Below are 22,758 nucleotides of genomic sequence, written 5' to 3'. Positions count from 1 at the left end.
GGATAATGATGTGTTGTTTCTTGGTAGCATAATTTGTCACACGTACATTTTTTCTTCTTCTTCTCTTGCAGAAAGCTCTGCGCTCTCTCTCTCTCTTTCTCTCTCTCTCCTTCTCTCTCTCTCTCGTACATTTTCTTGCTGTTGCTAATTCATGGTGATCAAATGATGTACGACAAAATAAATTGTAAAGAGTGACTGCTCCGAGTTGGGAACCAGAAGGTTTTTTTTTTTCTTTCTTTTCTCCCCCCCCCCCCTTTTTTTTTTTTTTTTTTTTTTTTTTTTGGAAGGAGCGAGCAAACCTTTAAAAAGGAAGGACAATTGATTTTTTTGGGGGGGAGCTTAAGTGAACCTTTACTTTGGCAGCTGGTTGTGGAGCAGGTAAGTTTCTGGCCTTGTGTCTAACCGTCTCTGTGCATTTTCTTGTGTCTCCTGATTTGTTTGTTGTTGGGGGAGAGGAAAGGGGTGTCTGTGTGTGCGGGGAGGGGGGGGGCAGTTGTGTAACGAACGCGTTTGCAGAATAAACTCCGATTGCAAGAAATGGGCAAAACGAGGAAGAAAGAAGGGGAGGGGGAAAGAGGAGGAGTGTGTGTGTGTGTGGTGTATGTGTATATATGTGTGTGTGCATGTATGTATGTGTCTGTCTCTGTGTGTGTGTGTGTGTGTGTCTGTGTGTGTGCGGTGGGGAGGGGGGGATTGACCGGGTCCACTTAAAGGGAGAGGCTCCGGGAGGTTTCTGTAGCCGGCGGCGGGGCGCGGAGCGGGGCTGAGCGGCGCCGGGGCAGGGGAAGCGGCTGGAGGGAGCCCCTCGCTGTGCCGATAAATGGGGCGAGGCAGGGGTGAAGGGAGGCAGAGGCAGCCCAGCGCTGGCGAGGAGCGACCGAGCGCGCTGCAATGGCAGGAGCAGGTCTCGGCGGGATCCCGCTGAGGAGGAGGAGGAACAGCGGCGGCGGCGCTCCGCGGGGCGGGATGCGGCCAGCGCGGGTCGGTGGCTGCGCAGCCCCCGCAGGTGCGGCCGCAGCTCGGGGCTGCCCGGCCGCCCCCCTCCCCGGGCCGGGCACGGGGGGCGCGGCGGGGCCCAGCCGGACCGAGGGGCGGCCGGGCAGGGCCCTGCTCCCCGCCGCCCCCTCCCGCCTCCCCCAACTTGAACTTCACGTAGTTACCGGAGTTACGGCAGCGGCGCCGCCGGCTGCGAGGAGAAGCGAGCTGGGCAGGACAGCAGCGGGCGGGCGGCCGCTCGCCGGGCCCAGGGCTGCCGCTTTCCCCCCGCCCCCCCTGCTCTTCCTCCTCCGGGGTGCGAAGTATCGCAAACCCCCCGCGCTGGGCGGAGGAGAGGGGCTCAGCTTCGGTGCCGGCCAGAGCCGGGCCCCCGCCCCGGGCACGCCGGGCCCCCGCCCCGGGCAGGAAGCGGGTCCTGGCGCCGCCGAGTTGCCAAAGCGGCCGGAGAGGGCCGGGGGCGGGCGGCGGGCAGGGCGGCTCGCCCTCCCGGCACTTTCAGTCACTTGGTAGTTTCTCTGGGCATCGTGGAGTCGGGGCGGGGGGGGGGGGGAGGGGGCTTATCTGGTGTGTGTCTGATCGCGTGAGTGGGTGGTAGGGGGTTTGTTTGGCGGGTAGCTCTCAGCTTTGGAAACGTCCCCGGGTTCCTCCCTCCTTCCCCTGGAGACCAGCCCGGTTTGCACCGAGGAGGGAGGAGAAGGGGGGGGGAGGGCGAAGAGTAAAAAAAAAAATAAAAATATCTCCTCCATCCCGCCCAAGTTGCGGCCTCTCCGAGCGAGCACGGCCGTGCCCGGGGCGGGGGGGCGGCTCGGCGGCCGGAGGGGAGCCCGTCCTCCGGCTGCTCCCCCCCCCCCCCCCCCCCCCCCCCCCCGTGCGCACACGCCTGGGATGCGCCCTCCGGGCCTCTAAAGCTCTGTGTTTATTGTTGTGTCGTCCCGTGTGTCCCCCCACCCCGCTCTCCTCCCCACCCCTCTGCCCAGGTTGGAGGAGGGTTTAAAAGGCAGGTGTGTCGCAGGCCGCTCGCCATGTCCAGATCCGGGGACAGGACCTCCACCTTCGACCCCAGCCACAGCGACAACCTGCTGCACGGCCTCAACCTGCTGTGGAGGAAGCAGCTCTTCTGCGACGTGACCCTGACAGCCCAGGGCCAGCAGTTCCACTGCCACAAGGCCGTGCTGGCCTCCTGCTCCCAGTACTTCCGATCCCTCTTCTCCAGCGGCGGCGGGAGCGGCGGGCACCCCCACGCCCTGGGGCTGGGGCCCGGCGCCCAGGACGGGCTGGGGGGCCCGCCGAAGGAGCCGCCGCCGCCGCAGCCGCAGGAGGAGCCTGGCACCCCGTCCTCCTCCCCGGAGGACAAGCTGCTGGCCAGCCCGCGGGCCATCAACAACCTGGTGCTGCAGGGCTGCTCGTCCATCGGGCTGCGGCTGGTGCTGGAGTACCTGTACACGGCCAACGTGACCCTGTCGCTGGACACGGTGGAGGAGGTGCTGTCGGTCAGCAAGATCCTGCACATCCCGCAGGTCACCAAGCTGTGCGTGCAGTTCCTCAACGACCAGATCTCGGTGCAGAACTACAAGCAGGTGTGCAAGATCGCCGCCCTGCACGGCCTGGAGGAGACCAAGAAGCTGGCCAACAAGTACCTGGTGGAGGACGTGCTGCTGCTCAACTTCGAGGAGATGCGCGCCCTGCTCGACTCGCTGCCCCCCCCCGTCGAGTCGGAGCTGGCGCTCTTCCAGATGTCCGTGCTGTGGCTGGAGCACGACCGGGAGACCCGCATGCAGTACGCCCCGGACCTGATGAAGCGCCTCCGCTTCGCCCTCATCCCGGCGCCGGAGCTGGTGGAGCGGGTCCAGTCGGTGGATTTCATGCGCACCGACCCCGTCTGCCAGAAGCTGCTGCTGGACGCCATGAACTACCACCTGATGCCCTTCAGGCAGCACTGCCGGCAGAGCCTGGCCAGCAGGTGAGGGGGGCGCCGGGGGGCGGGGGGGGCTTCCCTCACAGACGCCCCCTCGGCGGCGGCCGCTGCCCGCGGGAGGTCGAGCCGGGGGGGAGACCCCGCAGGGCGCGGAGCCGAGGCGGCGACGGGCAGGGATACCGCGGGGGCCGGGCCGGGCGCCCTCCGGCCGGGCAGGGGGCGGCGCGGCGGCTGCGGCCGCGGCCGGGCCGGGCGACGGCAGCCCGCCCGCGGCGGCGGCTGGAGGGCGGCGGCGGGGCCGAGCTGCCCGCCCCCAGCACCACCAAACTTTTCGTCCCCTCCCCTTGGCCCGGCGGGGCCGCTGCGGCCGGGGGCAGGGGAGGGCAGGGGAGGGCGGGGGGCGCCCGGCCGGCCGCGCAGCGGCGCGGGGGGAGGCAGTCCCGCGGCGAGTCGGCGCGGGCAGGGCCGGCCCCGCGGCGCCAGGCGTCGGGGGCCGGACCCTGGCAGGGCAGCGGCGGGGGCGGAGGCCGCGGCCGAGGGCGGGAGGCCTCCTCGGGGGCCGGCGGGGCGGGTGGGTGCCTGGGCTGGCCGCCGGGGAGGCCGTGCCAGCCCCGCTGCCGGGCTCCCGCCGGTGCTGGCGCCGGCCGCGGGTGCCCCCGTCATCGCGCCGTGTCCGTGGGGGCGACGCGTGGATGTGCGGCTCCGCCGCCCGAGTGGAGCCCGCGCGTCGGAACCTGTTGTGATTATTTACTACAGGCCGTATTTATTTATTTTTTCCCCGCGATGTTACTCCTTAACAAGGTGTTGCATCTTCGGGGCGTTTTAAGCTGTAACACTCGAGTCCTAAATCGAATCGATTATTTTGGTAAATAACTGCGTTACCCACATACACCCCGGTATTGCTGATGTTGGAGTGGTGTCCGCATTGTCCATGGAAACTTGGGACTTCATAGTCCTTACATCTATGATCTGCCAGTTATTTTTATTTAATGAGATAATGAATCATGATGTCAAAGATTGACAATACGAGTTTGGTGTTAGGAACCGAAAGCATGCTATGTAATTTAATGAGCAGTAAATATACCCAAAATGAAGGGGATGTTTATTTTTCTCCATTTAAAACATGTTTATACTTAATTTCATTTAAAAATGGGAAGATCATCTTCCAGTGGTGTTATTGTACAGTGGCACAGTAGCGCAGAAATCAAAGCACACTTTGTATTTATTCAGCTTCTTAGAACTAATACGTGGATATTATTAATTACTTGAATGGCAGCAAGAAAAACTGGTACATTATTAAATATTTTAGATAATATGCTCTGTTAACATTAATGCAGAGGATTCTTTATATCTTCATGTAATGGGTACCCTAATGATTTAACTTCGGGAATGCTGTGCCTTCTTTTATTATCTCTGGCTAGCTCGCTCTGTTAGTGTTTTGTTGTGCTTATCACCTTGTTGTCTGATCCTAACTCCAAAATCCTACAGCAAAAAACACATACCAGCATTTTGCAGTGTGAAGTATTTTTGAGATGCCTCTGTTGTAGCTGGTGCGGACCCCTCACATTTCAATATTCAAAACTGTTGACTTTCAAAAATGCAAAACCCACCTCCTTCTCAGTCGAGATTCTGCACGCTGCTAGGGGTATGCTAGGGCTCATGTCCTTGTGGATTGCTGAGATACCAGCCGGTTTGGTTCAGTGAAGATACCTTCCAGCTTCAGTGGTCCATGTCATTTGAAGGATATGTAGTGGTGTTCTGACCACTGAATGCTTACAAGTGTCATGGATGCTGCAAGAATCTGATACTCCTGGTGCTGGGAGCTGGCTTTCCCTGTAAGCGGGAGCATACACAAAAGGATCGCACTTTAACTAAACTTAGATTAGATTCCAAGTTGCGATTACTTAAAGACTTACAGGGGACTCCAAATGCCACAAACACCACATTTTTTATTTGTAGTAGGTCCACATGTCTGTGTGGAGAGTGGTATTTTGGACGCCCTTAACCACAGTGGGTGAAAACGTACCATCACCTCAACTTTAAAATGTGTTTAATGACAGCATTGTAACTGGCTTCCTTTGATTGGGTTCTTTGGTGGTGGTGAAATGGAGCAAAACCATTTAGTTTTCTCTTATTTGTAAGCAGGTATTAGAACTTACTCAAAGTGTTAAAATGCTGAAGATGTTGAAATGCTCTGGGATACAGAATGCAATTGGTATATTTTCATTTTGGGTCTTGGATAATATTCCTGGCAATTCATAAAGGTCACAAAGGCACACCTTTGAATCTTAATCACTTTTAAGATTTCATCAGGCTGCCTAAGTGTACAAATGCCTTCTTAAGCATGAATGAAGAAACAAAAGAAACATACCCAAGACTATAGAGATTTCCAGACTTGGCCTCCCTGTTAGTCGTAATTTCTGTAAAATTGCAATTTTAACAGGTTGACATTCATTCAGTAAAATTTTATTCTAAGGAAGAAAATCTGCAAAGGTTTCCTTAAGTTACTAATTTGCAGAAGGAAATCTTGAAAGTCATAGTAAAATATGTGTGCAAATACATAAAAATTATTACACAGAAAAGGACTTTAAAAATTGATTACCATTTCTGTGAGCAATGGTGACCTTGGTAACTTGGAATTTAAAATTTAATGAAAGGTCATTCACAAAAGATTCGTATGTCCTTAGGAAGAGATTAACTGTTCCTCTTGTGCAGTACAGTATGGGTAAGTGGGAAATACAGGCAGCACAGTGGCATAGCCAGCTGCTTACTGTGTATTGAAATTAGAATTGTACTCGGAATTAGAACTTTCCAATAAGTTTTATGCATTTTTTAAAAAAAATATTGTTTTTTTGTAACACGCTGCTTTTTTAAAAAAGAGTGTACACATACGTATGTACATGTCCATATGCGCACTGCCACTTTGCACTACTTTGTAATTGGGACTACTTACATTACTTAAAGAAAATGAGTATAATGGGAAATTTGAAATGTGGTGGTTCTCCTCTGAAATGTAACTAAAGGTAGCTCTGGTTGTTTCTTTAAGCTTGTTCTTTATGTGGTACATCACATGTACTCACTTTTCTGGCAAACACAAGGTTTTGCTGTTGTTAGGGCTGGAGGAAAACGATTTGGGATCATAAGAGCCAGACTGTGTGCTGTGAGCAGAGTTATTTATGAAGTTTGTGGTACAAACGGAGATCCTGCAGCGCAAGTGGTGCTGGGGCTAGTAGGGACCCCGCTTGCCTTTTGTGCTGCAGTGAGAAATGCTGTTTACCTTCAGGGAGAGCAGGGTTTTGTTTGTGGTTTTTTTTTCTCTTTTGTGAAATATCCTGAGAGAAGGTAACACTTGAACGCCCTCATGCAATTTTGTGAAATTATTTTTCAAAGTACAGCAACTAAACGATCATTGTTTAAGAAGTTGAGAAATGACGTTCCTGACTTGTGAACCTTGCTGTACACTGTGAGGTTTAGGACTTTACCACAGGGGGTGGGTGTTTTGGCTCTGATCGGGCATTTGATCAGGTGCTCAGCTCTAAGCAAAGTTAGTAATTCTGTTGACGCTGTGAATCTCACCTATAGCAGGGCCTCAGCATGCAAGCCGCTATTGAAGCCTCTTGAGGCACAGCCAGTTTTGACATCAGTAGGAAAAATCCCAGTTGATTTCAGGACGGAGAGGGTTGGGCTCACTATGGTGACCCTGACCATTAGGCTTAAATGATGTTTGTGTGTCTCTGAGAGACACAGGTAACTGTGCTGTGTCATGTTTTCTGTAGTTCCCGAAAGAAAATACATTTAGCTAGAGGAATGTTCATCTTTGCGTTATTTATTTGACTCTTGGGACTTTGCTGGAGTATTGTGTTGATTAAAATGTCTCTGTGCTTTATTGTGTAATATATTTTATATAATACAGTATGTGTTTTCAAATTTTAAAAACTTCTGGGTTAGAGCATTACCATGTTGCTGGAAAGGATTTCACTTTTAAAGATGAGTGAGCTAGTGAGAATTATTATTGCTTCCATGTTTACTTGCCACAATGAAAATGGTTAAAAACACATCACTGCTATGAAATGCCAAGATTTTAACTTCAATTTTGCTTGTGCTAATGCACAGTATAGCTGTAGACAGGGAATGGAGCATTGTAGAAAAAATATTTAAATTAAGGGGCTTATTATTAAATGTTTTACCTAAATATTGTTGCCTTTTTATAGAACATTGCCATGATTTTATGGTTTCACTCGCCTGTAACTATTTACAATGACTTCAGTTCCAGACAGACATGGAAAGCAGGCTGGGTGGGAAGAGGCAGCCCCTTAACCACCTGGGAGTTGCTCCTCTACTGTGGGACACGTGCAGCTCCTCTCGACATCAATGGGCATTTGGGCTGGTCAGCTCCTTCCAGGATTTGCAGGCAGAGCAGCAGTTAGATGTCTGTGCAGCTGCATCAGGTACCTGAAGGCAGATGGGAGTGAGGAAAGTAAGGCTAGGAGAGAGGGGGAAATGCAGAAAAATAAAGGAATTGAGGTGCCCCAGGGGAGAAACAGGACCTAAGTAGCAGAAGCAAGAAAGTACAAATGAGGGAAAGGGGAGAAGAAAACAGTTTGAAAGAGAGAGGAGTGAAAAAAGTAGGATACCAGACAGGAAAGGAGGTGAGGGGGGAAAAAAAAAAAGACCCTGACAGATAAAAAAAGGAGAGGGAGTGAAACAAAAGAAAAATCCTTAATTCTTGGCAGAAACAGGGAAACAGCATCTGTTGTCAATACAGCTGAATATTTAAGTTTCTAGAAAAGCTATTTCAGATGTGGGGGAGGAAAAATGGATGGGGATCAACCAACTGACCTGAGATGGGAAAAGCTGTAGGCAGGAAATACAGAATTACAGAGTAGAAGAGAAAGGAGGAAAATAAAAAAGACAAAGAGGTAAGACGGCTAAGCTTGACCATGCTGTTTTCTGGGTTCGGTGAAGTCCCAGCATGTACAGACCCAGGTGTTTTTCTGTACTTTTTTTTCCCTGGAATACTAGACCTTGGGGAGATTAGAAGTGCAAATTCTGGTCCTTCTGCACCTAATGTAGGTTTTTGGTTTTAATTTCAGCAGAGAGAGGTTGTCATCCAGGCTGCTTGGCATTGGGTAATATTAGTGAAAGTGTCAGCAAATTAAACAGTGAGAAATTATGAAGATTATATGACCAGTTTTCATTCAGTAGGGAGGTGGTAACTGTTGATGAAGAAGGAAAATATGAAGTGCTGAACAGAGTGAGATACTAACATCTATGTGGAAGGCATGTCTACCCGGTCTGTTTTACTTCTATGGAGGAAATTAAAAATTTGAAGAAACTGGTTACATTCCTTGGCAATTAAATTATTTCCTTCTTGAATACACTGTTTGTCTACAAATCTCACAGACTGTAGTTCAATTTGACTTCTTTTTCTACTGAGATTTTTGTAGGATCTCAGTAGGGCATGTTTGTGGTTGTAAAAAAAATTGTGTGTTTTTTCACTGAAATACATTGTTGTGTGTTCTGGTAATGGCCAACTGCCTGTGCCTTTGTGATCCTGACACCAATACCTGGATTTTTAACTAATATTCGTACTCATGGTTAATTGCAAGTGAGAAGTATTTCAGACCCCAAATTAACGTCAGGATAAAAAACATACCTTAAAATGTATGTGGATTATTAACATTTACATTATGGTGTGGATGAAGTGATTGTGAAGCCCTGGTTTATTTTAGTGGGCTTTGGATCAGGTTTTACATGCCTGAATTAATATCAGGAAATTGTGCCTGTGCCAGGACTCTCTCAGCTGAGCTGCGGAAGGGAGACTGACACGTTAGAGACTGGGGGGAACTGAACCACAGACCTGTAGTCAGTTTAATCCTAGTTAGTCTCACCTACTTGCCTTACTTGCCTTGTGTGCATTCATTTGCCTTTGGCGACAGGCTAGTGCTGAAGTGTGAGTGGAGCGTTGTCAAGTATCCGAGCGGGAGGAAGGCCTAGAGCTCAAGCTATGGTCAGAGGCAGCACGGTTGTCCTAAATGGACTGTTGTGGGTCAGCACAGTCCTTGGGAGCCTTCTTAAAAGACGCGCATGTCCTGGCTGGTAAAATCCTTGAGAGCTCTGGTGGCATAGGTGATAGCCAATTACTTGGACCAGTTGTAGTACTCATTAGGGGAAGCATAATTTATGAAGAGCATTTAATGGCCTTTCTTATGGGCAACTGTCTTTCCAACAGCTATAGATGAAGAAAGGATGCCAAGTGTCATGTGCAGGTATCTCCCCTTCCCTTGCCAGCCAGTGTCCTGATCAGAGGTACCAGTTGGGGTAGTCTCCTTTGTGAATTGGCAGCTTCTTCTGGTTTATGTCCTTAGGCAACACATAGTCGCAATATCTCCAGCTCCTTCCCTGTCTCCTGCCACTTCTTGCTCCAGAAGTTGTTTCTCAAAGTCCCCACCTGAAAGCCTTTTGAATGTCCAAACTACTCATTTTCCCTTACCTAGTCTGCCTCATAAGCTCCTCCTTGCTTCCAGGCCCCTCTGCCAGATAGGGCTCCTCCCCAGATCCAGTCTACCTGAGCTTCACCTCTACCTGTCGCTTCTCTTGAATCCTCAGCTGCCATGGCTCCTGGCCCCTCAGTGCCTCTTCCACCAGGCTCCATACCTCATGCAGACCACTGTGGACTGCTCCAAACCTCGCAGCTTGGATCTCCAGAGGCTGCTGAAGCTGGTTGGTCTGTGATGCTCCTTGGCTTTCTGTCACCCTGGCCCTTGTAGCACTTGAAGCAGCTCCAAATATCTGCATCTGCATGTCCAAACTCTTTTTCCAAGGGGGAAAATTTTTCACTGGATTTCAAGCTACATTGTTCTAGAGGGAAAATCAAGTTTAAAAAAAAAATAGTTTTAGTAAGCCGCTCAAACTGAGGACAAAGTGCCTGGGAAAATGGGAACTTCATCCTCAAATGCTGTACTTCAGCAAAAATGCCCCTTTTCACCACCCACAACAGTCTGTACAGCTCACTTACAACTCCTGTAGGTACCTACAGAAATGGAGGTGTCTCCCACGAGGTCCTGTGCTGTTCTTGCGCATGCTTTAGCAACACAATCCAGGATTGTCCAAGGAGAACTTAGGTCACAGGTCATGCAGAGCCTCTTAGATGAGTAATTTCCCTCTCAAAGTCCTCCTGGTATGATTTATATGTAAGAGTGTATCTTTTACAAATGGAGTGCCGTAGGATCATGGTGGGCATCGCACACACCTGTCTTGGTCACCTCTATGCCCTGTCTGAGGCTTTTCTGTTCACTCTTTGCCTGATGTGCATCCCCTTCATGTGGAGGGAGGAGACAGAAAGGAGAAGGTTTCTGAAGGTGTGTTGTGGCCTGAGGTGACTGTTTTTTTCCTTATAGCAGAAGAATGTGGAGGTTCTGAGTCTAACTGCTGAGCAGTGAGTGGAACAGAGCTGTGATGGTGTAATTGTTTGGATTCGTACTTGAGGAGAAAGTACAGTGAGGCTTGAGGGCAAGGGAGTAAGGAGAGCAAATGTAGAACACAACATCAACAGGAAATAGTTTGCCAGGAAAAAAGATTTGGTTCTGTTAAATTCACGTTATGGAAAAAATCCTCGTAATCTGTAAAAACACCATTTTATCTTTTCAAACAGCTCCTGTGTTTTAAAAATCAGAGCAGTTTTCTAAATCAGAGCAAAGTTTCTTGTTATCCTTAGCACAGCATGGCCTGAAAAGATTGAGCAGGGGAGTTAATAGGAATCCTGAATGAAAGTTTTGAGTTGGACTCCACTGCTCTGCAAGTATCTCCATTACTGATTTTCTTGAAACAGATCCTGTCTGGTATTACAGTTTTACCAAAGGATCATCCGAAGAAATTAAGGAATATGGGAAGTTGAAACCCATTAGTAGATACTTCCTGGCATAATTTCTTATATTTGCTGTCTCCCTGAAATATTCTTTAAAGACTGTCATGCCTAGTACTTAGTAGTCAACGCTTCTTGCTGTATTCTTGGAAAGCAGACAATAAACTTTGAGCAAATATTATCAGCTGCCAAGTTCAATGGAAGCAGACGGTTTGCGATGAAGCTGGAAGTAAATAGAAGTTGGTGCCACTGTTGGTTCTTACTGCCTTCCCTGACTGCTGCTCCTTTCAGAAAAAAAAAAAGGAAAAAAAAAAAAAAAGCTGTGGAAAAGTTAACCAGTCATAGCTTGGGTAAGACAGCAGCAAGTTGTTGTTTCTTCTTCTCGGCTTCCTAGGGAAAAGGAGGCTCAGCTGGGGTGAACACAGCCTCTGATGCAAAGAACTCCTATCATCATGGACATCTGATATAGAATCAAACAAAAAAAGGACCTTCTTGACTTTTCACAGTCTGAAAATCAAAAGAAGAGTTGATTGAAATGTCTTAGGAGAAAAATGAGGATTTGACCACCCCAAAGCACTCTGTAAACATTTCCATCTTGCCATCTCTGCCTAAACCAAACAAAAAAAAAAAAAAAAGTGGGGAAGGGAAAGCACATTGCAAAAGCATCTGGCTTTGACATTTTCTGTAGTTCTATTTTTAAAAGTATTAAGGAGAAAAAAATTTCTTTTAAGGTTTTTCAGAACTTCCAACAATATGGAAGATCAGTTGTTTGCATGGTTTTGCCAATAAGATTCATGACACAGGAGGTTTTGTGATTTCATTTACCAATATAAGCTTTGCTAGTAATTCCTCACTTAAAATGCTTCAGATACTCACTGCGGGGCTAGGAAGGATATCTTTAGCATTCAGACCTCAGTGAATTTAAAGATATGTTCAAATCATCTATTTGTGTAGATATTGTCACTATAGAAGTACTGTTCATGATCTCACATAGACAACACATCTATTAAAAGCCTGTCTCAAGCTGTAAGGAGCAACAGTGTTGTGCACAAATACAGCAACCTTGGCAGGATGCCATGGGAAAGCTACTGAGCATCTTTCTGGGGAACTGCACCAGTCTCCTGTCAACATGAAGAATAAGCTGATAGTACAGGGAGACAAAGGTGAGAAGGACATTCCTGTGTGTTCCTCCCCAAGGAGTGCTGATGGTAGATGCCACTCTTCAGGATAGTTTCCCACCCCTAAACTACGTATTAGTTCTGAGACTGTTATCCCAGAAGGAAGGGGCATTCACTTTAAAAACCTTCCAACTGAAAAAAATACCCTAAGTCTTCAGGATTTACTTAGAGGCCATTCTAAAGTAGTAACAGCACTGGGAACGGATTCATAAAGAAAAATTGGATATCCAGAGCTCCAGATAGATTGTAAGTTATTTTAGTACAAGGGATGGAAAATTATCTGGCAACTGTAGAAATAAAGGAAACTTTGTCAGGTAACTTGGCAACAGTTGAGTGTGGCCTGTCAGGCAAAGATTCACTTACCCTTAGCTTTCTGCATTTTAGATAGAGACCAAAAAGAAATATTGTTGTTGAAGCAGTGACTCTCCTGTTTTTCTGTGTATTTATTTTAAAAATGTGCTTTGGACAAAAAAAAAAATATCTAGTAGATTCATAGGACAAAGGCAACAATCAATGTCTTCAGCAAATCATTCCCAACTTAGTATTTATGTTCCTAAACTTCAGTCTGTCAGTGGTCAGCAGCATGCATTAAATGAGCAGGAGAGCAGGTGTCTCTTGGGCATCACAGAACCTCTTCACTGAACATTACGGTGAGCTCTGCTGCAATGAAGACCTGTCCTCGGGGCCTTCTGCTAAGCATGCCCACATTGAGAATGAAAAGACGAAAACCAAAATCTTCATGGCACTGAAGTGAAGGATAAGACTGGTTTTCAGGTAAATTATTAAATGAAGACTTGTCCTCGGGGCCTTCTGCTAAGCATGCCCATGTTGGGAATGAAAAGATGAAAACCAAAATCTTCATGGCACTGAAGTGAAGGATAAGACTGGTTTTCAGGTAAATTATTAATAGAAAGTTTTTTTACATTGTTTCAAGTGTGCCTTGGGCAATAGGTACCTTAGAAGAGTCACAAAGTCCATTCATAAAGAAACATTCATACATTCAGCATATTTGGGAACGTATTTTGAACCTAAGAACTAAATGATTTCTTGGTTGTAATTTGCAAGAGGCTTTAGGTTTTGACAAAATCAAGATATCCTTTTAGGTCTGTACTTTGCCCATAAGGAGAAAGATATTTATGGTGGGTCAGAGGTCCATCAGAAGTCTGATCTGCAGGACTTGATTGGGTGGCTGTGAGACCTCAGGTCCTTTTCCTGGCAGTGCTGTAGAGTTAGGAAGATACTCTAGATGCCTATTCACCTGCAGATTATGATGTTCAGTAGTTCATTTTATTTGATAACAAAACCTCACAAAAATTCTCCGTCCAAGATAAATTTCACATTGTATCTTACAGCTTTCATCAAGTTCATGGTTTAAACTCCTGGTTAATTATATTTCTCTCTATTAAACGTGTTGCTAATCATGGCTATCTTTGCAGTGAACTGTGTAAGCCAAAATCTATTGAAATAATCAGTTTTCATATGACACTTTTGTTGCACTGAAATGCCTATCCAGGAGCAGGGAAGATAATTGTCAAAGATCTCATCAAATGTTTGGTGATGGCAAAACTCTGTCCTCGGTCACAGGCAAATGGATGCCTGCAGCATCAGTTCAGATTTGCAGACTGCAACTAAAATCTCCATTACATTTTGTTGGACACAACACTCCTTCAGATACCTTTTTAGAAGAAAAAGGTTGCAAAGGACCATCCTGGTTTCTGAAGATTAAATTGCATCTTTAGTTGTTAACAAAAGGTTGGCTACCAAAATGCTGATTGGGACAGTTGCCTGTTACCTTGAGGTTGGTATCTAAACCTCTTGTTTCTGCTGCAGGTTAATACAGCCTCTTTTTCTGAGATTCTTGCTACTTGTTTTGACAGTATCACTGTGTGTTGGCCTCCAGTTTCTCAAGTCCTTTGATGTAATGAGGGGTGTGGATGTGATTGAAATTCACCACCCATTCGTCTGCTCTTGTTGGATCTGGGCTGGTCTTCTGACTGGTTTTGTTTCGTGCCTGAGTTCAGTGAGCAAATGCCTGAAGTTCAGTTTGGCGCTGTTGCATTTAAGGTCAGCGCTCAAGCAAGAGCAAGGCATCCCATGTCTGTGAGATCCCTGCTCTGACGAGCCACCTGGCTCTCTCCATACTCAAACCTATGGTGATAGCCTATATTAAAAAAGAATTAATAATCCAGAATTGTGGTTTTATTGTAGCTCTGAGTTAAGAGGAAAGTATAGTTGCATAGTCTTTTTTTTTTTAATAGATTACCATGTTCACCTGTAGTTTTCTTTCTGGTGTGTAACACTACACCAAATGCATTAAGAACCACAGAATTGCCACTTCATCATTGCATTCTTTATGTTTCTTTGCATTTGCTAATGCAGAAGGGGAGCCTTATTGCTTTGTTTAAAAAATGGAAAGAGTGTGGAGCAAACCTGTTGTTGTTGGGACTTGTTTTCTTGCTCGCCAGCCTTGGTAGAATGAACTTCTACTAACTGCCCAGATAAGGAAAATCCATCAATGCAAGATTGGTGGATATGCTAGTAAAGAAGAACAATGTACAAGAAGAATATTTCTCATTTGTGTGTTTTCCATTAACATGAGGCTATCAAGGTTGCAAAAGAGGAAAGTTGGGGGTCATTTTCAGGAGTATTGAGGTCTGTTACTGTCTTTTCTACTGATTACTTGTGAGTTGATAAACTCTTGGGCTCAGCATTTTGCCATGTGTATTCATGGTTAGTTTAGACTATGGATTAGTGACCTGAGTTTTAGAGCTGATGTACGTCTGCTGCTGCCTATGAATTGAGTAGGATTTAGGTATGTTGATGGGCATTAAGCATCTCTGAAAATCTGAAGCCACTTAGAAGAGCTCTCAAATTCTTGGGTTTGTGCGCCTGAAGGAAATGATACAAGTTTGAAAATGTTGACTTTAAAATAGACTTTGGTTTCCAGTCTTGTAAGTAGACAAAATAAATTTCACACCACATGGGGTACCCATGAACTTAATTAAGGTGAATTAAGTTTTTCAAAATCTTTGCAGAACAGAAACTGCGAAGTGTGTGCAGAATAACAACACGTGTATGTCCATCAATGAGAACTAGAGCTGTGAATTCTTGGTATAAGAAGTGCTTTGGGGGTAAGATATGGGTAAGTTTATCTCAGCTTTTTGCCATCAGCCTGCCTGGTCATGGTTAAAATTATTTTAGCCTTTCCTGACCAGGACCCACTACTGTTAATTGAACACAAGGTGATCATAATAGCCTTGCTAGGACTCCATGAACCCCACAGTATGTAACTGTGTTACACTGTGAAATAAGGACAATGAAAAGAGACTGTTTCAGGTATAATGCAAAACATTTCACATGGCAATCTTGAGTTATGCAAATAGCAAACGTAATAATGCAAGAAAAGGAGAAACTTTATTTTGCTAATATATTACACACATTTTTAAATCCTGCCTTCATCATAGTATTTCACTGAATTAATTTTATTAATGTTTGGAAAAGTTTTCTACATATAAGCAGCGATCATTTCCATGTCTTTCATATTTTAGAATGTATTTTAAGGTTTTGACAGCACTGCTCAGTGCAATACGAAACAAAAATAATATGTAATAAAGAAATTTTTTTCAAAACCTGAAATGTAGCATTCACACCAAAACTTAAAAAACAGAATTAACTCCAAGAAAACACATCAGTTTAAAATGTGCTGTTGTGGTTTAACCCCAGCCAGCAGCTCAGCCCCACACAGCCACTCACTCACTCCCCCTTGGTGGGATGGGGGAGAGGATCAGAAAAGTAAAAGTGAGAAAACTCATGAGTTAAAGACAGTTTAATAAGTAAAGCAAAAGCCACACAGTCAAGCAAAGCAAAACAAGGCATTGATTTACCACTTCCCATGGGCAGGTGGGTGTTCAGCCACCTCCAGGAAAGCTGGGCTGCTGTAGTGGTTACTTGGGAAGGCAAACGCCATCCCTCTGAACATCCCCCCGTTTCCTTCTTCCCGCAGCTTTACATGCTGAACATGGCACCGTATGGTCTGGGACATCCCTCTGGCCAGTTGGGTCAGCTGTGTCCCCTCCCAGCTCCTTGTGCCCCCCAAGCTGGTGAGAGGCAGCACATGCCCTGGCACTGTGCCAGCGTTGCAGGGCAGTAACTGCAACATCCCTGTAAGTAGGTGTTGCCAGCACAAATCCAAAACATAGCTCCATACTAGCTACTGTGAAGAAAATTAACTCTACGCCAGCCAAAGCCAGCACACATGCATATCTTTAGTCACTGTATTATCTTTGCTTGGTTCACTGGAAGAGCTCTCAATACAGATGAATTGGAGACTTTGAGTAAAAGAACTCATCTTTCCGTTTCCCCTGCGAGAGTTCCTTGTGCTTTTGGTAAAGACTGTGCTGGCTACAAAGTTCTCATTAAATTTTCATTAAGGGCTTCTGTTCATGCTACGTCTGATTTCAAACATGTAAAAATACAAAATACTTTTAAAACATTCCCATATAGCAGTGCTGTGCCTTCCTAAGAAACAGTAGCTTCTCACGATTGTTTAGCTGAAAAAGTAATGTTAAGGATAGTTGCAGCTGCCAAAGTCTGGAAACTCAGAGTTGTATCTGACATTTCATTCTTCACCTTAACTATTGAGCCTTGGCCATTCATTGGTTTTTCACAGTGTTTTGGAGTTAGAAGGGAGTTTTACAGATGAAAGATGAAAATCAAAATAAACTCCTTCATCAAGTAAACCTTGCAAGGGCATTTTGAATTTTACAATACACAGGGAGTTGATTGTGATATAACATACAACACAAGAGGGTTGGAATAAACAATTTATTCTCTATCGTTAGGGATGACCATGCATAACTGACTTATGGCTCTGGTTTGCTCTGCCACTTGTTACGTGTGCAGTCATCCCTAACTCATACCAAAAACAGTTTATCATGCTCCTGTGTTGCATAGTTTTTATCAAATGTTCTCCCATTAAAAACTTTACTGGGGAGATTGAACGTTTCAAGACGCTGGCAATGCTTATGAAAGCTTTCTCCAGAGCTTGGTCTCACTTAGTGGAGTCTGTGCTGACAGTGATCATGAGACAGTTCCTGACAATCCTACACGGATACAGTGTCACGGGCAGGTAGCAGTCATCATTTGATGTTGCATGGCAGATTCAGTGCAGAGGTCAAAGCCTGGATTGTCAGAAACACTGAAGGACTGCAGGGGCTCTCACCAAGTCAGGAGCGAAGCAGGGGAGCAGGACAGTGTGGGACAGTGTCACTGCCCCTGCAGCATAGCTCCTGCCCTTGCAGTGAGGGTTTTCTCTCTTCCACTGCCAATTCAGGACCTTCCCTGAGCCCTAATCTATTTAAAAACAAACAAGGCCATCTGCCAGATAATTCCCTGGCCATCCTTGTGATAGATGTATCTGCAGTCTGTAGCTGTCTTTTGGATAGCCATTTGAAAGGTTTCATTCCTACGCATCACGTGGATCAAGGCTTCAGCTGCATGCTCCCTTCCTGAAGGAGGTTTCTTTTGGGTAGTGTGTGTCTACATCACATTCTAGTTCATTTTGGCCAGTCTTCTCAAAAGAGGATGCAATCCTGATACAAATTGGTGGGTCCCCAACGCTCATTCTAGGTCGCAGTTGGAGCTGAGCCACTGGCATGCCTCAGCAGCAAAGCACCTGCTGCCAGAGTGCGCTGCTGAGGCTGGAGCTCCTGGGTGGTGGTCTGACCCCACTGTCTGCAGTTGTGGTGGTGGCTTTTCATTCATGGCATGCTGTACCTTTCCTAGCCGGGAGTGTTTGCTGCAGAGTGCTACAGTGATGTTGTGCTTGGAAAGATGTTGGGGTTTGGCAGGGGTGCTTTCCACCGAACGCACGGTGGGCCTGCACATTCATTCGTATCGATGCATGTTTTCCGGGCTACCTCACATTCCTACTTGACAGGAACATTTTGAGCGTAGACCTTTATTTCAGTGTTATCACACCCAAGCTTTGCACAACTGATGAAAGTTCAATTATATGTGAAGTGACTATTAAAGCATCAGGGCTCATCTGGGGGTCTGGGCCTCCCCTCCCCTTTTCACTTAAAATTGTGCTAAATCCCTTAATGTTGGGAAGAAATCGTACATTCATCAGGTGGAGCGTTGGAGGCCAGGGTGCAGATAACCGCTTTTACTGCATATGAGACATTGCAGTCCTGTTCTTAAGAACTGCCAGGCAGATTGGGAATCACGGTCACGGTTAATAGCAGCGAATTGCCAGCTCTTGATGGGTGGGTAGTCACTCCTTTCAGTGGTTGCCCCCTGGGGGAGAAGGTAGAAAAACAGAGGGAGGGAATTAGAGTGACTTTGCACAGTTGAGCAGGTTCATGCCGCTGGATCAGTGGCAAGCATTGGCAGGGCTCCACTCTGGGGAGGCTCACAACAACATCACAGTCTCATTTTTACCAATTGGTGTTGCTATAGCCAGTGGTGCACAGGGGGAGAGCAAAGAGAAAGGGGGAAGCCAGGGGGGAGAGTGAAAGCAAGAGTCTGGACTAAATTAAACAAACAAAAGTGCTTGTAAGTAGCATTTAACCCATAACCATTAGCCCAGTGCTGCTAATTGTACTAAACTATATATCTGAAGTTCAGTGTGTGATTAAAGAGTTGGCTCACAAACTCTCTGCATAACCTTAATTTTTTCAAGGTTCTTTGAGTGTAGAATGGCTTATAATAATGATTTTGACTAATACGATTTTTGACATGCAACTTTAATGCTTAACCTTAGTACAACTCCAGAGCATTTCATGTGTATTCAGCTGTAAAGAGTGATGATTTAAAGGGATAATATAAGAAAAAGGTCGTTCTAGAATGAACCTCTAACAAATTGCATAAAGGAAGCTTATTATTCCATGAGTAGAGAGATATGCAGCTTTTCTGATCATTTTTTCTGCTTGGTTCAAAAAATTGTTGAGACATGATTGGGAAAAGAAACAAAAAATGAAATAGAAAACTGCAAGCAGTGAACATTCTTTTGATGGTTATGATTTTGTTGCCACTAAAAATACTCCTCAGTAATGTGGTTGTTCATCTTTCCTCTTGTTTTGGGTGAAGAATTCGTTCCAATAAGAAAATGCTGTTATTGGTTGGAGGATTGCCTCCCGGACCTGACCGGCTACCCAGCAATTTGGTTCAGTATTATGATGATGAAAAGAAGACGTGGAAAATACTGACAAGTAAGTGGTTTATTTTTGTACAGTTGTCTTGATGAATTTAAAAACATGGTTAATCAAATTAGACACTTTATTGATTTGTTTCTCTTCAGAGATTTGTTTATGTATCACAAGGGGCTTCACAATGGAGCAATAAATTGAGATTGCAGAAGATGCTAATTTTATAATAGGTTAGGCCTAAATTAACATTGGCTTAAAATCATTCCAGTAAGTTTTTTAAGTAAACTTGTAAGTCTTTCATACTGCAACATGAATACATGAATATTTATGTACATATGAATAAAATCTGCTGTAGGAAAATAAAAAAGGCACTGTTCGAGACAGTTTTCTCAGATTCAGATCCCTGGTAAGCCATAGTACTAGAGCACACCTTTGATACTCTTTTGCATTTTCATTTCCTTCTTCCAGCTTTATCTGTTGTCCACAATCATTAAAGAAAGGTTTCCTCTGTACTGCTCTGCATCCATTGCTGACAGAAGCATTGGTGGAATATACCAGCTACAATAAACAGTGCATGGAGGCTCCTATCACAAAATTCTTTCCCACCTTCTTTTAAAGGTTGATTGTGTTTTAGAGTAAGTATTATGCCTCGAGCATCGAGATTTGGAACTTATTGTTATGTTGGTTGCGATTCCGAGTCTGACTTGGTCATGGAATCAAATCATAGCTTCTTGAGTGCAGCAGGCTGTGTGTGCATTAGTCCCCTTGTGGCTAAACTGGCTGCATTGGTCAATAAAACTAAATTTTAACTGTCAAAATTGCCCAAAGCAGTATAGATAAAATAATAAATGAGCAATTTTGATCCATAAATCAAAGCCATACTTCTAGAACTGGACAACTGGTAAAACCTGGATTTCCTAATAGACCTGCTTTTTTTCCCTAGTGAAATACATTTTACAGAATTTTGTTATTCATCCCTTATCCAAAGTCCTTTAATGGGATACATCCGCATTAATATTATATGCACAGGTTGGGATTAAAAAGAATTAAAAAGGCTGCTGTGATGCAGGACTTGAAATGATGCCTTTGCAAATTGCTTTCTCCCATGGAAAATTTAGGAGCTTTTCTCAAAGTGCTGCAATGTAAAGACTGCTTAGGTATAGATGCCCTGGACTAATATTTGAGGGTATTGTATAAGAATGGCAATTACAAAAGGCCATATGAACTGTACGTTAGAAAAATCTACAGCATCTGTACTAGGGAACATACACGTTTTTCACGTTTTTCAGAATAATGAGATCTAATGCTCACCTCTGTGTGCTACTTCTAAGAAAATTCTGAAGATGGTAAGTCAGTGAAAAATCAAACATGTTACGTAAGGCAGAAGTGTTAAGTTTTTTTTAATTTGTTGCCTCTAATCCAGTGGTTCACCAGGAGAGGCAGGAGAAATGGTTTTCCTGCTTCAAGATCTGAACTCTCCACTGAGTTAAAGTAGAAGCCTTTACTCTGAATCTCAGTGATCTGTAGATGTGTTAGATTTTTAAGAATGACATTTACTCAGTTCTTAGTTACTTACATTGTGATTCTGTCTTCAAGACTGGAAGAAACTGGACCAAGGGGCATGATACCTAAATGTTACTCTGCTTAGAAGTCCATTGCTAGTATTTGAGTAACACCACCATCTATGGTGTCACTTAGTTAGATGGTGGTGTTGAGAGATGTTTCTGAATCATTTTATGTAATATTACCAAAAGATTGTAGCCTTTTTTGTGTTACCCCTAACAAAGAGTAAACAAAAATTCTCTTTCCATTCTGGCTAATGCATGTAACCACCTGTGCTGTGATTAAAGGATAATGCATCTGTTACAGTCCTAGCTAGTTCATGTTCAAGCACTTGGTGCTCAGAACTGAAAGTCCTGAAGGTCCCAGGATCTTTCTCAGTGTTGGCTGAGAACGGCTGTCAAATACACAGCCCCCTCGTGACATGAGTAATCCTGTTCTTACAAAACCTTCTAAAAAAGGATGCCCTCTTGGCCTGGACTGCTGTTCAAGGAACACAGAGAAGAATGCTTGTCTTTCCAGACTGAAAAAGACTAAATGTTAGCAGCATGATTTCTTAGAAAATATTATTACTACTCACCAAATAGTAGCAATAATTATTAAAAAAAAAAAAATTGAAAAAAGAGTTTCAAGTATCCCCTGCTTTATTTTCCAACTCAGTATAGGAGAGAATGGGAAGTGGAGACAAGTTGGAGTAGAACTTTTGTCCTGTCCTTTCCATAAAACGTTGAAGGACTCCACAGCACAGGAGTGCAGGGACTTGAAGAACTGTGACTGAGCAGTTTCAGGGAAGACAACAAACTAATCACCTTATAACATGGTGATAGTTGAGGGTATTGTATAAGAATGGCAATTACAAAAGGCCATATGAACTGTATGTTAGAAAAATCTACAGCATCTGTACTAGGGAACATACTATGCTTCACGTTTTTCAGAATAATGAGATCTTCCAGTGCAGTCCTAGTGTTGTATCAACACAGTATGACATTTGTGGTGTGGGGAATTTAAGGACATTGTTCTGTCTTTATTTTTCACATAGTTTTTGCAATTCAGGAAGAAGTGCATTTGTTTCCTTTCTTTACCCTTTTACCTTTCTCCCAGTCCAAAGTTTTGGAAAACAATTGGTCTGTTTATTCTTATCAGAGACATACAGTTAGCAGTGAAGGAGGAAGATTTTTTTTTTTTTCTGTTTCTTTTTCACTTGTTTAGGCAGTGCTGTCAGTCCTGAGGTTGCAGTTCACCCCCAACTCGTCAGTGCAAACGAGGAGTTTGCTCCCTAGTGAACAGGAGCAGAGCAAAAGCCATGTCCCGCTCATAAGATTCTGTGATGGGAAGAATCTTAGTCCTTGAAGCCTGGTTATTTTAGGCTGCTCTATCTTATTATCACTTTAGGTGTGTTTGATTTCCTCTTGTACTAGCAAAAGTTTACAAAGTCTTTTCTTTAACTTTCTGTCCTCCAGTAGGCTCCCCTACGCACCGACAAAAAGTCAGGTTTTGCCCTTAGAGGCTTACTGATCCAATGTAAATGTGCACAGAAATTCCCCTTTCCTTCTTCCAAACCCACCTACATTACTGGTTTTCTGCTGTCTGTTCCAGTGGCGTTTGGAGGGTAGGGAAGGTGGGAAAGAAGCTTGCAAACACTTAGCCCTGGGTGCAGTGGCAGGGCCGCTGAGGATGAGATAGATGAGAGAAGTCTGAATTTCCTTTCATCACCCTCTGCTGAGAGAAACCCCAGAAGTTACTCAGCAGGGCCTGCAAACCCATTTGAGAGGGAGCTGCTTGCCTGTTGCCTTTTTCCTTCTCGGCGCGGAAAGGCTGTTGCAAACCGTTCAGTTGCTTAGGGGTCTGTGTCCTGCCTTGTGTGATGCATAAGGAACAGGAGAAGATCAACCATCAGAAACTACTGACTCTGTGTAAGCCATGGCGCTGCAGTTGGAGCTATGAAGACAGTTGCAGGTGGAACAGCACAAGCTATCGAGTATGACAACTCAGCAGAGTAGCAATCTCATTTTGTTCCCACGACAAGAGTAGATCTATTGGCAGGAGATACTGCCCACCTCTCTCTGCCTGGCTAGCCAAAGCACCAAATGCATCAGT

At 45.2% G+C, this 22,758-nt stretch overlaps 1 protein-coding gene across 1 annotated transcript in view; it reads left to right on the top strand.

Moving 5' to 3' along the window:
- Positions 1–326: 326 nt before the first annotated feature.
- The window catches only part of KLHL14 (kelch like family member 14), a 65,127-nt gene continuing 42,695 nt past the window's right edge, over positions 327–22,758 (top strand). The window contains exons 1-3 of the mRNA XM_040587661.1: positions 327–378; positions 1,974–2,956; positions 19,043–19,164. Of these exons, the coding sequence (XP_040443595.1) occupies positions 2,019–2,956; positions 19,043–19,164 (1,060 nt within the window). The 5' untranslated portion in view covers positions 327–378; positions 1,974–2,018. The remainder of the gene's footprint in view (positions 379–1,973; positions 2,957–19,042; positions 19,165–22,758) is intronic.

The sequence above is a fragment of the Falco naumanni genome, chromosome 3 (genome assembly GCF_017639655.2).
Source record: "Falco naumanni isolate bFalNau1 chromosome 3, bFalNau1.pat, whole genome shotgun sequence".
Lineage (NCBI taxonomy): Eukaryota > Metazoa > Chordata > Aves > Falconiformes > Falconidae > Falco > Falco naumanni.
This window is presented reverse-complemented; position numbering and strand designations above follow the sequence as displayed.